The following is a 16,910-nucleotide window of genomic DNA, read 5'->3' as shown; positions in this document are numbered from 1 at the left end:
GTACAATATATTGACAAAATTGTTTTTGGTTATTTCCACATTAGAAAAAATTTGACGGTATGGACTTGCATACAAACTCAATCAAACCACTTTCCAAGGATCTGTAATTTCCAGAACAAGTATAGCGTGTTGAGATCCAACTGAACCTATTGTAATTCCAGAGAAAGCAAACAAATGGGCATCATGAAAAGCACAAGTACAGGAGCATCAGCAATCCTACAACAATGGATTAGTCCTCCGAATAAGCAAAATTGATTGGTTCAAAAGTGGAATGGAGTTTCAATCTCGGACAAGAGAAACACCGATTGGAATATTTCAACCCAAGATAAGGTGGACATAGAGAGGTGAATTGGTGGTCCCTCGGACTGCCCGGATTCCGGTTCTTCCACGGAATTGTGGTACGAGTTGCAATGAAAATAGCCCAGTTTATGAAACTCTGGCTTTTTCGTCTCATAAAGTCAAATGGCTTCCTCCTTTTCTTTCAAGCAAACACCTCCCCTTAGGGGCCAACCTGCGCCTATTCTACAAAGGACAATACACTGCCAGAGGCCTGATTCTTCAATTTTGGTTCATTCTATGACACTTTAGAAGGACACGTTTGGCATCTCAGTACTATCAGTCAGTTCTTTAGAACCTACGAAATGGGAAGTTCAATCACAACCATGCCATTTGCAAATAACATAGAAGAGAGTCTAAATTGACTTCTCAGCCAGGCTTTCTTCACTTTCACAAACTTGGACAGGAGGCCCGAAAATGGCCATTTTCTGCATCAAGTTTTGAAGGGCTTCTTTCTTGTTTGCTAATTCCATAAGAACCTTGATCCTCCGAAAAGAAATGTTGCTTGGCTTATGCCCTTTCTCTATCATCTCCAAGAAACACTTCTCTGCTTCCACCAACTTTCCCATATCACAAAGCAAATCAAACAACACATCAGATACCAAAACATAAGACCCAAAACCCTTCTCCACCATGTCATTCCACAACCGCAATGCCATCTCCATCTTTTCCTGCCTCCTAAATAACCGAATTAGAAACATACAAGACTGTGTATTTGGGAGGCACCCACTATCCATCATTCTCTGATATAAATTCCAGGCACTTTTCAAATCATTTGACCAGTAAAAAACCCTAAAGAAGAGATTGTAAGTAGTTGCATTCGGGTCTAATCCCTTGCGCACCATCTCATCCATCAACTCAAATGCTTCACCAAGCCTCTTTGCAATACAATAATTCCTAATTGCAGAATTGTAGGCTGCAGCATCCGGGTAACATCCATACTCCTTCATTTCCTTCAAAATATCTCTAGCTTTATCAGGCTGACCTACCAACCCCAAACCCCCAATTATACTTGTATATGTGATCACATCAGGCGATATATCCTCATCTCTCATTCTCTCAAACACCTTATGTGCCTTCTCTACTTGTCTACCCTTACAATACACATCAATCAAACAATTGTAAGAAACAATATCAGGTTTTACTCCCATTTCTCTCATCTCCTGAAAGAACCCCTCAGCCTCCTCCACCGATTTCCAACCAGACAGAAGTATATTAAAAGTCTGCAAATTAGGCTTAAAATCATGCTTTAAACTATGATACACATTTCTAGCATCTGTCATACTCTTCTCCTGACACAAAGTCCTCAACAAAGCATTAAAACAAGTAATATCAAATACTGGAACCAGTTTCTTAAACCTTCTGAAAGACTCTACAGTCTGCCTAACAGAACAAACCTTAGCAACTCTAGCTAAAACCACTTGCATAGTTCGTGGCGATATTAAAGATTGATCTTTTCTCTTGGTATCAACCAGAAGGTCCCATATTAGATCAAATCTACGGCCTCTGCCTAATATATAAAGCATTGTATCTAAAGAAAAGGAAGAGTGATAAAACCCTCTTCTACTGGAAACATATTTATAGAACTCGAGAGCTTGTAGAGGATTTCCGTGGCTAAACCTGACTCTCTTTAAAACTTTATCAATCAAATCATTAGAGAAAAGAACCCGACTTGATTTCAACGATAGTTGGAGGTTTTTGGAAGAGGTAGAGCTAGTGATTATCCCAAAAACAATTTCAACGTCGTCCTTCGGAGGAGAGTTATCAGAGCAGAACAATGCAGCAACCACAAACGAATTTGCATTATCAGATACAAATGATAATTTAGGAGCGCACCTTAACCTTCGTGACAGTGAGGGTGTGAAGGTCTTAACAATCATCTTTCCTTTATTTCACAAACCCCAAACGAATTTTCCATTTTATACTAGATAGGTTTGCCAATTGCCATCTCTTTAAACGACATCGTTTCAGATTGAACTATTTATCTGGCTCCAATATTAGGCCGAATAACATGCACCCACCCATAGTTTATTGGAAATACCATTTGGTACCAAAAAGTTTGGATATGACAAGCACGTACTTTCTATTAATATTTGTTCGTTAAATTAAACTGTAAAAGGGTAAGATAGTAAATTCAAAAACAAATAAAGGGTGATTATGTCATTTCATCCCTTTCTACTACAGGCTTTTTTTCTTTTTTCCTTTACCTTTTCAGTGATCTCACCTCCCATCATCATCCTCCTCCATCCCCAGCCAGAATTGACCCATTTTTTGCCGGACTTTCCTCTTTCACGTGACACATCTTCACCCTAGCGACAGCCGGATCAAGCCAGAACTAGCCGGATTTCGGCGTCGATGGATACTGCCCTCACTCCCATTTGAATCCCCACATCACCTTCTCCAAAACCCATGTCCCTCTCACCTCGATTTCCTCGGCCATTTCCCTGCTTGTGTGATTGTGTTTGTTATTGTTGTTGGGTTTGTTCATGGCAAGAGTTCAAATTTAGTGCCAATTTTCACCCTTCGGTGCAAATGGGTTTTTTGAAGCTGCAGCTGTAGTTGATTGGTCTTATACTGGTTTTGACATGGTGGCAACTATGGTTGAAGGGACTAAGCGTCCTGCAAGGGATATACCGATTGGTTTGGTTGGTTCAATGTCTATGATTACTGTGATTTACTGTTTGATGGCTTTGGCATTGACCATGGTGGTAAAGTATACCCAAATTGATATAAATGCTGCATACTCAGTTGCTTTTGAACAAATTGGCATGAAATGGGCTAAATATTTGGTGAGTGTTTCCCCGGCCATTTCCCCGCAGCCGACCAAAAATTTTCAGGTTTTGAAAACGCCCAGCCTTGTTTGCCATTTTTTTTTCCAGCTGAATATGAAATTACTACACTACCCTTCACCTGACGCGATTCATTAACAGAACCAAACAAAAAGTAGGTGTTTGTCATTTTTTAACTTTTTGGGTATTAAACTTTCTTTCCGGCAAACTATGGGTGGGTGCATGTTGTTTAGCCCCAATATTATCATAAATATAGGACCACCACCACAAATGTTTGTAAATTCGTTAATTATATGATTTTTCAAGTTGAATTGTTTCCTTCATAAGAAATAAATTTTAAATCCACCATTTATTCTATTATATTTTATCTTAAACCTAAGCTTTTATTTATTTATTTATTTAAAACCTCATTATTAAAAGAGTTAATAACAATAATCTCTGTAATGTATGATATAATAATAAAATCCTCTTGAGATTTCATAAGTAACAAAATTTCCTTTCTGTTAATAAATTGTTAGTGAACATGTAAAATTTATACGTTATGAGTTAGTAAAATTATCAAATTATTTTCTAACGTTTATTTTAACACTTAAAACTTAACAGCAATGAAAATGCCACAACCTTGTTTCGCAACATCATGACAAGATAACCACCCACTTGTGGCCGGATGGATTGAGGGAGTGTAGAGTTGAGAGACCAGTGGGTTTTGAGTTTGAGTTGTATTAAGTAGAGGGCCAACCAATTACTTTACTTTAAAAAAANCTTGTGTGATTGTGTTTGTTATTGTTGTTGGGTTTGTTCATGGCAAGAGTTCAAATTTAGTGCCAATTTTCACCCTTCGGTGCAAATGGGTTTTTTGAAGCTGCAACTGTAGTTTATTGGTCTTATACTGGTTTTGACATGGTGGCAACTATGGCTGAAGAGACTAAGCGTCCTGCAAGGGATATACCGATTGGTTTGGTTGGTTCAATGTCTATGATTACTGTGATTTATTGTTTGATGGCTTTGGCATTGACCATGGTGGTAAAGTATACCCAAATTGATATAAATGCTGCATACTTAGTTGCTTTTGAACAAATTGGCATGAAATGGGCTAAGTATTTGGTGAGTGTTTCCCCGACCATTTCCCTGTAGCCGACCGAAAATTTTCTGGTTTTGAAAATGTCCAGCCTTGTTTGCTTTTTTTTTTTTCAGCTGAATATGAAATTACCACATTACCCTTCAGCTGACGAAAATCATTAACAAAACCTAACGAAAAGTGAGTGTTCATCATTCCCAAACTTTATGGGTATTAAATTGTATTTGCGGCAAACTATGGGGGAGTGCATGTCGTTCAGCCCCAATATTATCATAAATATAGGACCACCACCACAAATGTATGTAAATTCGTTAATTATATGATTTTTCAAGTTGAATTGTTTCCTTCCTAAGAAATAAATTTTAAATCCACCTTTTATTCTATTATATTTTATCTTAAACCTAGGCTTTTTATTTATTTAAAACCTCATTATTAAAAGAGTTAATAACAATAATCTGTGTAAGGTATGATATAATAATAAAATCCTCTTGAGATTTCATAAATAACAAAATTTCCTTGCTGTTAAAAAATTATTAGTGAACAGTTAAAATTTATACGGTTATGAGTTAGTAAAATTACCAAATTATTTTCTAACGTTTATTTTAACACTTAAAATTTAACAGCAATGAAAATGTCACGACCTTGTTTCGCAATATTGTGACAAGATAACGACCCATTTGTGGTCGGATGGATTGAGAGGGTGTAGAGTTGAAAGACTAGTGAGTCTTGAGTTTGAGTTGTATCAATTAAGCGGCCAACCAATTACCTTACTTTTAAAAAAAAAAAAAACATCATGACAAGAACAGTAATAGTAAAGAATGTATTATTTCCAAAACCTCAAAGAGATTTTTGTTATTTTATCATACTCGGGGGATTAATGTTATTAACTCTTATTAAAATTAAATCTTATATCCTTTTTGTTACAAGATTGCCGATCAATTTTCAAGTTCCATTCTTCTCTTTTATTTTATTTTCTTTTCTGTTTATTATGTTAAATTGATATCATTCTTGACTTCTTGTGTTTCTTTGTACCTAATTTCAATCTTGAATTTATTTTACAATAATATATGAGAATATAGATATAAGAAATAAATTAAAATAATTAATTAATAATTAACAATTATTAAATATACAAGTCACTCAAACAAAGAAAACTCGATCCACAGTAGTACCATATCAATAGTATAGAAATAGGAAATATGAGAATTCAGTTTAATAACTAACAATAACATAAATTCAAAGATAAAAAGTTGGATAAATTTATTGATTGGTAGTATGGACATGATAACATTATGGTATTTAAGAAACATGGATACCGATTCTATATATATATAAACTTGTGTAGTATAAAACTAGAATCCACATTTAATTCCCGAGAAGAATATTAATAATGGCAGAAATCAGTCCTGATAAACTAATCACTTTAAGATTATCAGCGGCTATGGGTGATTCGCCAATTGGGTCGCTACTCCGATAAACATTTTGACATTCAATAACACGATTGGTTGCATTAGCAACGGCATCCATGCTGTCCCAGTAAGAGTTTTTATCAACAAGGAAGTAAGCCCCTCTAAACTCTCTGAATGCACGGCGATAATCATATTGGCAAACATTTAGCCTATGCTTACTGATTCGATCTTTTAATGTTTGACGAATATCTGGAAATCGATCCATAGTGTCTTGTATATTATTGTTGGTTATTGAAATAGATAGTAGAGCCATACCATGGGCGTCAGCAACTGCATTACTACGTACATCTGATTCAAATGTGTTTAAGCAAAATTGAACGTCTTTAGTTTGCTGGCAAATCTTGGTAACTACTTCATTCCCATTACAAAGATTAACGAACAGAATGAGGGAGACAACAAACACAATTAAAAACTCGTATGTACCCATTCCCGTTCCCATTCCCATTGTGTGAATGTGTGCTAACTAATTAGGTATATATATATACCTATAACAACACTAAAAACAAAGGGTGATAGAAGAATATGTACCACTTAAAATTAACCAATTAAGAATATAACTAATTAGGTATATATTTAACTTGTACAAAATAAGTCAATTTATACTAAAAAGAATACAACATGTAAGGAAAGAAAATAATGCTATGATCTGGGTGATCCCAGTAATTAAGGAAAAGAATGATATTTGTCCTATAATAGAACCAAATCATATCTTGTAATGAAAGCTAATATCCTCAAATATCTTAACATATCAACATAATACACAGTTGTGAGGTTTCTTTTTATAAAACATCCACGCAAAATTGAGACTAGAGTCAATGTCCATTAATGCTTGATTTGCTTTACAAGGATTAAATAAGACAAAGAGGGAGAGAGAGTGAAAATATATGTGGTAATTAAGCTTATGTTTGAATCTATACCAATACAATGTCTTAAAGCGTTTATATACACAGTAAAAGTGACTGCTTTTAGAAAAGAAATTTTCTTTAGTAAAATTGACACATGTTTCCCTTTATTCTCATCAGTTATATCGACCCCAAAAATAAAGGCAATTATATTCTTAAGGAAGAAAAACTTTAAAAAAGAAAAAAATTAATAATACTAAAAAATTATTCCTAAATGAAATATTGACTGCCTTTTATCAAACTAATCAAATAAATGAATCTATGTAAAAGTTTGATCTCTTGTCAGATGACGTATTCTAATCGTGAATCATGTGATTAGCGTTTTTATGATTGATTGAAGATTGAAAAAGCCAAAGTTAAGCGCATATGAGCATTAAATAAAATTTATGTGACCATAGACGCCACAAGGACGTGCCGACCTCCCCCGCATTACGTCGGCCAGTTGACAGCAATCTATTCTGAATTAAAATACAATACTTTTATAGATGATAATTTCACGCACACACAAATTAAGACAAGTAATTGAGAAATACGTATATTCATTTCACCCTTGGAGAAAATATTACATTTAACCACATACATATCATCAACAATACCCATACAGTAAGAGTAGCGCCAAGAGAAGAAAAGACAAAAGCAAAAACGAAAGCTTAAAACCTCCTTCCCCACAAATGACCTATTTTCATGTACCTTAAGACTTTTTAAATGTATTCTGCATCTCTTAGTCTTCTACTTGAAAAGCAACAGTGCATCAAGTCTTAAGCAGCCGATGGGGCGGCCACAAACTGAACTGCGCCAGCATTTGAGAGAGCATCTATGAATGGTTGCAAGTTGACAGGTTCAGTCTCACCATCAACACCCGCGATTGGCTTTTTGTAATCCAATGATTCATCATTGTAAATGTCCCACCATTTCTGCACTAGCATTTTAATATCCTCTCTTTGCATATTCTCTTCCTTTCCTGTGTACCTCCATGGTTTTGATCCCTGTTGATTGATCATAAAATTCCCACAATTTCAGTACCCAAAAGATCAACAAAATTAACAATAAATAGAAATGAATCACTACATACCGCTGCACAGTAGTGAACAACTTTCACTTTGTCGAGCTCCACATTCTCTGGGTGACGCCACAACATGGCAAGAACAAGATTGTAAACCAGAGGAATTGGCTTGTAGATGTTTTTGAAATACATGTTCAAGAAGTCCTGCATAAATAAACAAAAACATTGTTAAAACCCACAACTTTGAATTTGATTTGCTTCTAATAAAGGGTAACAGCCATCGAGATATATACCTGCTCTGCAAAAGGGGTAGGAGGAGTAACTCTGAGAGTTTCCAACAAATCATCATAAGTAGAGAGGCTGGGCTCAAAAACGAACATGCCAGCATTGAAGTAGAGTGCCGGGGGTTCGCCCATTTCAGCTGGCCACTTGACCTTGTCAGGGCGTTGTTGGCAATACCCGATCTTGTACTGTGGGGTATGGCTCCAAGTTTTCTCACAGAAACAATCCATCACTGCGTAGAAATGCCCATCAGGCAAATCAAATAGGTGATCAATGTTGTCATATACCTGGATGTCCCCGTCCAAATATATCATCTTACTGTATTCCACAAACTACATGCAAAATCAAGGCAAAACAAACATTAATTAATTGAAAACAAATCATAATACAAAGAGTCAGAATTACATTGTATAATGACGAAAATGCCCCGAATATAGACAAAATCAACTCCACATAAACTATAGTTTTGTAGACCCTTCTGGAAACATGGAGACTGACAAAATCAAAAGTAACAGTAAAAAAGGAGACATCACACATGCAATGTTGGCAACATGAGAACAAACAAAACAAACGTAATGTACCTCCCAGATGCGTAGTTTTGAGTAGTTGATAACGTAATAGGCCATGGCAAACTGTGTCTGGTTCTCAGGTGGATAAACGGGTTCAATCTCCCTTACAATACAACCCTGAGATTCCAAAATCTTACGATGCTCCTCTGGTACATCGGGTAAAACAGCCACCACCAATGGGTATGCAGTTTTAACCTTTCTTAAACCTTTGGCCAACCCAACAACACCTTTTACATAGTCCCCATCACCAGCCAAGAAGGTAACGTATGCTCTGCTCGGTAAGGTCGCGGGTTTAGTAACATATCCGGTTGGTTTCACTGAAGCTTGAACAAGTTCGGGGGCCATATTGCGAGAGCTCACTAGAGAGACTGAGAGAGGGAGAGAGCGAGAAGGCGGGAGAGGTTGAGATCTTGCGGGGACTTTGGCTTCTGAGTTGTTAATGCAGTGGTGGTAGTTTACCGCGGTGTTGGGGCGTTTAAATAGGCAGTAAGTGGAACCTAAATGGGACCGAAATTTCAGAAAATTATGTTATTCCCTGGGATATTGGAGCGTAGCCCTACACGTGTCCATTTGTAATGATCCAACGGTGGTACTGAGGATCCGTCGAAGGTTCCCGAATTGGGCCTAGAAAAATAGAGTTGCTGTGGAAGAGGCTAGAAGGGGCGTCATATATGTTTTATTAAATTAAGATGTACTTCACCTGTGACGTGTTAGGATATATTTTGACTTGACGACTTTTTAAAGATATCGTGAATTAATTAACTGAATTTTTTTATGTACTTATTTTTTATTTATCACCAATTCTTTGAATTAATGTTAAGCTTGTAACCGGCAAAAATATTAATTAATAAAGAATAGCGGAATAAAGGAAGCCACTACATTTAAAACCCTGTGCATATATTAGATTGGTGGGGCAAGTATCTTACAATGATCAACAAGATTCTGGAAGTCCTCATTTGATCAAATCTCAGATTAATCTTGAATGCATAATATAGAAGATTCGTTTATGTTCTTAATTATTTTATTTTTTTTTTTTTCTCTTTTCTTGGTGGCTATTGTTTGATGTCCACAAGTTGCGTCTTTAATTTTTTTATCTCTCACTCTCAACACGCTATTTTCCAAAGTTATGTGGAATAAAAGCGTGCCGCTTTGATAACTATGTCACTTTCTATTCTGTATGACACTAATTCGTTTCAGGAACAGGAGAAAGGATCGGGTCTTTCAGCTAAAGATCAATCTAGAAAGCAGAGTCCAAGGTATTTATTTATCGGGGAAGTCAATTAAATTGNGGCCATTTCTTTGGCCGTCGCTGACGGCCAGATCTGGCCTTTTCCGGCCAGATCCGTGGTGGATCTGGCCGGAAAAGGCCACAGCGGTGAACTTCCGGCCATTTCTGGTCGGAAGTTTGGCCGTTGTACAGATTCCGGCTATCACCGACGGTGGTTGCCGGAATCTGACAAGTTGGGTTAATGGGGGTGTTTTTGTTAATTTTTAAACTTTTTTTTCAGGGGGTATTTAGTGAAATTAATAACCTTATGGGGTTAAAATGTAATTAAAAAAAATAGGGTAATATTTTGAGAATATTGTACCAAACGCTATTTGAAAAATAGGATCCAGAATAGGGATAAAAATATTAAACCAAACGCATACTATGTCACTTTCTATTCTGTATGACACTAATTCATTTCAGGAACAGGAGAAAGGATCGGGTCTTTCAGCTAAAGATCAATCTAGAAAGCAGAGTCCAAGGTATTTATTTATCGGGGAAGTCAATTAAATTAATGTGTTAAGTTAATATAACTAATTGAATGGAAAACTAGTATCATAAATCCATATATGAAGGAAAATTACGATTTGGTTAAGCGTTTAGACACAAGAATGATGCCTAAACGCCAATACGTGAATAAATGATTATTAATGGACAAATGAAGAAACGGCCAAACGTATGAAATGGGTGCATCCAAACAGAAAGAGACGATTCCAAATTCCAGCACAGTGCATATTTTACTTCAAAAGTAAAAGCCCAGTCCCACCATTGAAGTGCGAGATTCTAAATGGCTCCACTCCATCCGTTTAGTGGTTCAGATTCTCACGTACCTGTTGCCTTGCCATTTCGTGTGTTTCAACATCTGCTTTTCACTATTACGTGCTCCACTCCTATTATCTTATTTTTCTTTTTCTCCACTCAAAACAAAAAAAGAATATATCTTTAAGATCATGTTTTTACATGATTAAATTATTTAAATAATACATTTATTGAATCCATTTAATGTTTTTGGGTTAAAGGGAATGAAAACAGAACGATTTCAATGTGTAATTGTTAAGTGCAAAAAACATAAAAGTTGGATTGAAGATGGGTCCGGATGATTGGTGAAGGTGAAAGGTAAACAAGTTGTGTGGAACTGAGGTGGTCCATTAACTATGGAGATACACCTGTTATGGTTTTCAAATGGGCCTTACACGTAGTTATACTTACTTGCATGATTGACATCTGGTACCACAACCTGCACCATGATTGATTTTTTTGTAACTATTTGTTTTACGATGTTAACATCCAATCATTTACCACCACATCATATTATTAGCTCTGGACATTCCTAAACTACTTGGGCTTTTCAACCCAGACCATACAGGCTTTTGTCTAAATATCTAGAATGAAGCCCATTTTAATTCTTTTGTGATTAAAGAGTAAATACTATGACAGTGGAGGTCGCCGTGGGAAGTAGAGAATAAGAATACTATATAGACTTCCAAGAATATGGATGTCAGACAGATGGTGTCATCATCCAATCTGATTAGCAATTTGTTTTATGTTGTTATACCTAGTGTTTATTGATTCATAAATTAACTAGACATGGGCCGTGTGTTGCGCCGGTATGTTTATTTAATATTTTTGAAATATATTGTAAATTAATTTATTCTAACAAAATAAACTAATTAGATTAAGACACAATAAGTGTTAAATTATACAAATTTTAAAGTAATTATAAATTGTATATATATACAAAGTTGTGTTAAGATAAAATTAATAATTATACTTGTATAATTATTAATATCAATTATAAGTAGATGTTATTAAATCATTCATCTAACTTGAGAAAATCACTTGAATATTATATGGTCTAATTATATTTTCAGGATCATCGTCTTGTACAATTGATATTATTTTTGCAGACATGTCTTTAATATTCAATGTCGGTATTTTGTAGTGAATCGTGTATAATATTTAATATCACATGAATATTATCAAGATTCATTATTTAAACTCAAAATTTATATTAATATTCCGCAATTTTTGTAACTTATATTCATTTTCAAGTTGCATTGCGTAGGTATGTTTATTATATATATTTTTTTACATTATTATTGGTTTTTTTGTGTTTTAAATATATATTTTCTATATTAAAGTTCATTTCATATTGAATTGATAATTAAAAAATCAATAAATAAAATATCCACAAATTGAACTCAAAGTTTATATCATCATGGTTTTTCTCAAATATGTTACCATTTGACATTTGCTACCAAAGTTTAAAACTTTGTCAAGAAAAGCAAAAAAATTTGTAGGATAACCCATTAGGTATTATTGATAAGTTTATAAATTAATCAAAGAAAAAGAAATCTTGTTGAAAAATGTGAACTTTTAAGTAAGAGACTTGCAGAACCAAAGGAAAAAACTGATTTTGATTGTTGAGAAGAGAAAATGAATTATTTTTATTATTATTATTTTAGAAATTAAAAAAAATTAAGAATGTTGAGAAGAGAACTCACATAGCAAGCAACAACAATTCCAATAGTATAATCTGAAGGCAATTTAATTGAAGTATTGAAGAAGCCACGAAGATAAAGGTCTTGTGACACAAATCCATTTGTTGCAATTAAAATTGACCACCGCCTATAGCAAAAAAAGCATTTGACGATAGCATCTTAAAGAAAGACAATAATTATAAAACCCATAAATCAAACAACAAAATTAATCCAAAAATCAACAAAAAGAGATAGAACAAATACAATTAAAACTACATATCAATATTTGTTTTCCTTTGTCATCACTAAAATTGAATTTGTTTTATGTATGTGATGATAAAATATCCTAATTCATCATATAATATATCAAATTAAATCCCTATCTTTCTAGTTTCTAAATATTTAAACCGCTCATCAATTAAATTTTTATTAAGCAAGTTATGGCTAATTTACTATTGACTATTTAGTTAAAATCAAGAAACAGGGAAAACCAAAATGTGTGTGATAATAAAATGAATGGTTCGGCAGTGGAGCTAAATTTATCCAAATTATGCGTATAATATATCAAATTCTGTATAGTTTCTAAATATTTAAACCTCTCATCAATTGGATTTTTATTGAGAAAGTTATGGTCAATTTACTACTAACTGTTCAGTGGAAACCGAAATGTGTGTGATGATAAAAGGAATTGTTTGACAGTGGGGCTACAATTATCCAAATTAAGCATATAATATATCAAATTAAAGTCTTGTCTGTCTAGTTTTCAAATATTCAAACCTCTCATCAATTGGAGTTTTATTGAGCAAGTTATTGTCAATTTACTACTAATTTGTCAGTAGAAACCTAAATGTATATGATGACAAAATGAATAGTTTACTAAAGCTTAGCATCAAACATCAGTTGATATTTGTTAAATAAATGAAAATAGTTATATTCAGCAACAAACTCTTTTCATGATATATGTATGTAACATAAAAGATATCATCAAAAAGAGATAGAACAATTACAATTAAAACTGCATAACAATATTTGTTTTCCTTTAAGGATAATAATAATGGTTCGACATATTATAAATGGTTTACTAAAGCTACATGGTTTGGCAACAAACATCATATAATGTTTGTGATACAAATAAAATTTGTTATATTCAACAACAACCTGTATTCGATATACGTATGTACCATAAAAAAATATCAACAAAAAGTGATAAAACAAATACAATTATTTGTTTTCCTTTGTCATCACTAAAATTCAATTGGTTTTATGTGTGTGATGATAAAATGAATGGTTTGACTGCAGGTTTATAGTTATCCAAATTCATCATATAATATATCAAATTAAATCTCTATCTTTCTAGTTTCCAAAGATTTAAACCCCTCATCAATTGGATTTTTATTGAGTAAGTTCTGACCAATTTACTACTGATTGTTTAGTGGAAATCGAGAAACAGGGGAAATCGAAATGTGTGTGATGATAAAAGGAATGGTTCGAAAGTAGGGCTACAATTATCCAAATTAAGTGTCTAGTATATCAAATTAAATTCCTATCTGTCTTGTTTCTAAAGATTCAAACCTCTCATCAATTGGAGTTTTATTGAGCAACTTATGGTCAACTTATTACTAATTGTTTAGTGGAAACCGAAATGTGTGATGATAAAAGGAATGGTTCGGCATTGGGGCTAAAGTTATCCAAATTAAGTGTTTAATATACTAAATTAAAGCCCTATATGTTTAGTTTCTAAAGATTTAAACCTCTAATCAATTGGAGTTTCATTGAGCAAGTTATGATCAATTTACTACTAACTGTTAAGTGAAAACTAAAATGTGTGTGATGATAAAATAAATGGTTTGAAAGTGGGGCTACAGTGATCCAAATTAAACATATAATATATCAAATTAAAGCCCTATATGTATAGTTTTCAAATATTCAAACCACTCATCAATTGAAGTTTTATTGAGCAAGTTATGACTAATTTACTACTAACTGTTCAGTAAAAATCGAGAAACAGGAGAAACCAAAATGTGTTTGATGATAAAAGGAATGGTTCAGAAGTGGGGCTACAGTTATCCAAATTAAATGTATAATATATAAAATTAAAGCCCTATTTATCTAAGTTCTAAATATTCAAACCTCTCATAAATTGGATTTTTATTGAGCAAGATATGGTCAATTTACTACTGATTGTAAGTGGAAGCCGAAATGTGTGTGATGATGAAATGAATGGTTCAACAGTGGGGGCTACAATTATCAAATTAAGCATATAATATATAAAATTAAAGCCCTGTCTGTTTAGTTTCTAAAGATTCAATCCTCTCATCAATTGATTTTTATTGAGCAAATTATAGTCAATTTATTATTGATTGTTCAGTGGAAACATAAATGCGTGTGATGATAAAATAAATGGTTTACTTAACCCAAATTTAAGTGATTATCATAGTAGGGCTGATAAGAAATATTTCAAATAACACCTATTAGTTGGAAAATAAATTCAGTCAAAATAAATTCATTTAACATATATGCTTGCACATCAACATGACATAAACAATAAATCATTCATATAACAAATTAAAATACATGAATGTTTTTTATAGAAAACATATTCCACAAAATTGAATTGTTTCTACTAATATAGCTATGACACATACTCATAATTCGGCTAATAATAGGATCATCCTCGATTTGATCTTAGTAAAGTACATGAACATTTCCTTGAAAACAAACATAACAAAATTTAATTTAATCAATCTTCGTGTTAAGATTTTTTAAGGAACAATTATTCATTCGTATAACAACTGTTATCTGAAAATGAAATCAATAAAAGTTAATTAATCTTCATATTAAAATTGTTAAGGAATACACTCACCGTTCGGCAGGACTAACACACTTAATCATTCAAATAGATTGATAAAACAAAAACAATCATTCAATCAAATAATAACCGTTAAAATAGTTAGGAGATATACTTACAATTTTGTATTAAAATAGTTAGAAGATATGCTTACAGTTCAGAAGAACGAATCAAAATAACAACTCATTTGATAACGTCAATCAGACATCCTGCCTTTATTCCATGCCAATTCATGAATTTTTGACCTGTAAACAAAAACAAAAACATAAGTAAATAAAAAATCATCAATTAATAAAATAATGAAGAACAAACATATTATTGACGTAAACTAACATGACCTATAAACAATTAATAAAAGACCAGACATATTGTTGACACCAACTAACATATTGCAATAATACACAACTAAACATACGCCCTTTTTATAACCCCTTATTTAGACATTTCGAATGCCAACACAATTAAATACGAATTGAATACGAAGAAAGGTTTGCAATGTCAATATAATGCACCTACGTAATCCAATCTTTATGTCTATTTATTTAGACTTCGGAATACCAATGCAGCAATTAATATTGTCTACATCATCACCAATAAAATTCAACCATATGGCAATCACAAATCCAAGGTGTCCCTATGGTTAGACTTTTAGAATGCCAATGCAATACGCATATATAATTAGTATTATTATTAATTATTAATACAACAATGCAATACACCTATATAATCCAATTTTTATGTTTATTTATTTAGACTTTGGAATACCAATGCAACAATTAATATTGTCTACATCATCACCAATACAATTTAACCACATGACAATCACAAATATAAGGTGTCATTATAGTTAGACCTTTAGAATGCCAATGTAATGCACCTATATAATTAGAATTGTTCCCATTTTTTTAATTAATTAATAATTATAGATGGAGTAATAAATACCAATCCAATGTGTTAAGATAGAGCAATTTGATTGACTTGTCAATCTAATGTGTCAAAATAGAACAATTTTAGAGCTTCCAAAATGTGTCACATGACAAACAATTTGCATGGAGCCATGGATATTCATGGAGAACAACTAGTATGGGTATTCATGAATCTTAGAGCTAAAAATATCTCATTAAACCACACATCCAACATGGCAAGAAAAAACAATGCTAGAGCTCCAAAATAAAATAATTTTAGAGCTAAGAAAGAAAAAAAAAAGTGTTTTATGTATCACTCAAATAGGTATGCTTTTACCTTTAGATTTGGACTACCAATTCAACAATTAATATCTTTTAACAACATCATCAATAAAAATTAACCATATAACAATCACAAATTCTATGTGTTAAAATAAAACAATTATATGAGTTTAAAAATGTGCCACTGGCGAACAAACTGCATAGGTATTTATATATATTGTGTTATTTGGCTTTTCTTCTGTTTTTTGAATTACGTGTCTATATAATGGATGTGTGAATTGTGATGTGATGTTTATTCCAATATGATCAATTTGTTTTTAGGATTTCAACTGCAGTGTGTCTAAGTGGCTTGCCGTAAAATGATTCATCGTTAAATTACTGTCGTTTTGAAAATATAAGAGATAAGACCATGATCACATCAAGTACATAAGTTTAAAAAAATATTAACCTTAATTGTCATTTTACATATTGTGCTTACAATTTAAGTCTGAATTTGAGTCACCCATCGCTTCTAGAACTTTAAGGTTTGGTTTGGGCAGTTTAATTTGACCCTGATATTGAGATATAGCCACCATTGCACTTTAAATTATTTAAAACAACTCGATTTATTATTCTGATAAAATATTTTCATAACAGTAACAAGAGTTTGAAATTTAGCATACAAAATTTGTAATTGACCTTAATACTAGGTACAAGTGGG

At 32.9% G+C, this 16,910-nt stretch overlaps 4 protein-coding genes across 4 annotated transcripts; 1 reads left to right on the top strand and 3 right to left on the bottom strand.

Annotated features, from left to right (window-relative positions):
• Positions 1–196: 196 nt before the first annotated feature.
• On the bottom strand, positions 197–2,216 carry LOC116138339 (putative pentatricopeptide repeat-containing protein At1g02420). The gene has a single exon (XM_031424057.1). The coding sequence runs from the start codon at positions 2,214–2,216 to the stop codon at positions 693–695; it is 1,524 nt and encodes a 507-aa protein (XP_031279917.1). The 3' UTR covers positions 197–692.
• Positions 2,217–2,921: 705 nt separating this feature from the next.
• On the top strand, positions 2,922–4,367 carry LOC116138328 (cationic amino acid transporter 8, vacuolar-like). Its single transcript, XM_031424046.1, has 3 exons — positions 2,922–3,125; positions 3,948–4,229; positions 4,320–4,367. Exons 1-3 carry the CDS (start codon positions 2,922–2,924, stop codon positions 4,365–4,367), a joined length of 534 nt encoding a protein of 177 aa, XP_031279906.1.
• Positions 4,368–5,568: 1,201 nt separating this feature from the next.
• On the bottom strand, positions 5,569–6,117 carry LOC116138317 (pectinesterase inhibitor 5-like). Its single transcript, XM_031424036.1, has one exon. It carries the CDS (start codon positions 6,115–6,117, stop codon positions 5,569–5,571), a length of 549 nt encoding a protein of 182 aa, XP_031279896.1.
• A 979-nt stretch (positions 6,118–7,096) lies between these two features.
• Positions 7,097–8,846, bottom strand: LOC116138819 (galactinol synthase 1-like). Its single transcript, XM_031424481.1, has 4 exons — positions 8,441–8,846; positions 7,871–8,191; positions 7,647–7,781; positions 7,097–7,560 (listed from the first exon to the last, which is right to left on the bottom strand). Exons 1-4 carry the CDS (start codon positions 8,771–8,773, stop codon positions 7,333–7,335), a joined length of 1,017 nt encoding a protein of 338 aa, XP_031280341.1. The 5' UTR covers positions 8,774–8,846; the 3' UTR covers positions 7,097–7,332.
• Positions 8,847–16,910: the final 8,064 nt, after the last annotated feature.

This window comes from Pistacia vera, unplaced genomic scaffold (genome assembly GCF_008641045.1).
Source record: "Pistacia vera cultivar Batoury unplaced genomic scaffold, PisVer_v2 Contig11, whole genome shotgun sequence".
In the NCBI taxonomy this organism is placed as follows: domain Eukaryota; kingdom Viridiplantae; phylum Streptophyta; class Magnoliopsida; order Sapindales; family Anacardiaceae; genus Pistacia; species Pistacia vera.
The sequence above is the reverse complement of the archived record's forward strand: the minus strand, read 5'-3'. Positions and strand labels throughout refer to the sequence as shown.

Excerpts from the sequence above, each read along its gene's own strand:
- LOC116138339 (XM_031424057.1), bottom strand. The coding sequence starts at position 2,216 with ATGATTGTTAAGACCTTCACACCCTCACTGTCACGAAGGTTAAGGTGC.
- LOC116138328 (XM_031424046.1), top strand. The coding sequence starts at position 2,922 with ATGGTGGCAACTATGGTTGAAGGGACTAAGCGTCCTGCAAGGGATATA. Across the intron at positions 3,126-3,947 it reads TGAAATGGGCTAAATATTTG|TGCCAATTTTCACCCTTCGG; the intron begins GTGAGTGTTTCC and ends GTTCAAATTTAG. Across the intron at positions 4,230-4,319 it reads TGAAATGGGCTAAGTATTTG|CTGAATATGAAATTACCACA; the intron begins GTGAGTGTTTCC and ends TTTTTTTTTCAG.
- LOC116138317 (XM_031424036.1), bottom strand. The coding sequence starts at position 6,117 with ATGGGAATGGGAACGGGAATGGGTACATACGAGTTTTTAATTGTGTTT.
- LOC116138819 (XM_031424481.1), bottom strand. The coding sequence starts at position 8,773 with ATGGCCCCCGAACTTGTTCAAGCTTCAGTGAAACCAACCGGATATGTT. Across the intron at positions 7,782-7,870 it reads CTACCCCTTTTGCAGAGCAG|GACTTCTTGAACATGTATTT; the intron begins GTATATATCTCG and ends TTATTTATGCAG. Across the intron at positions 7,561-7,646 it reads TTGTTCACTACTGTGCAGCG|GGATCAAAACCATGGAGGTA; the intron begins GTATGTAGTGAT and ends ATCAATCAACAG.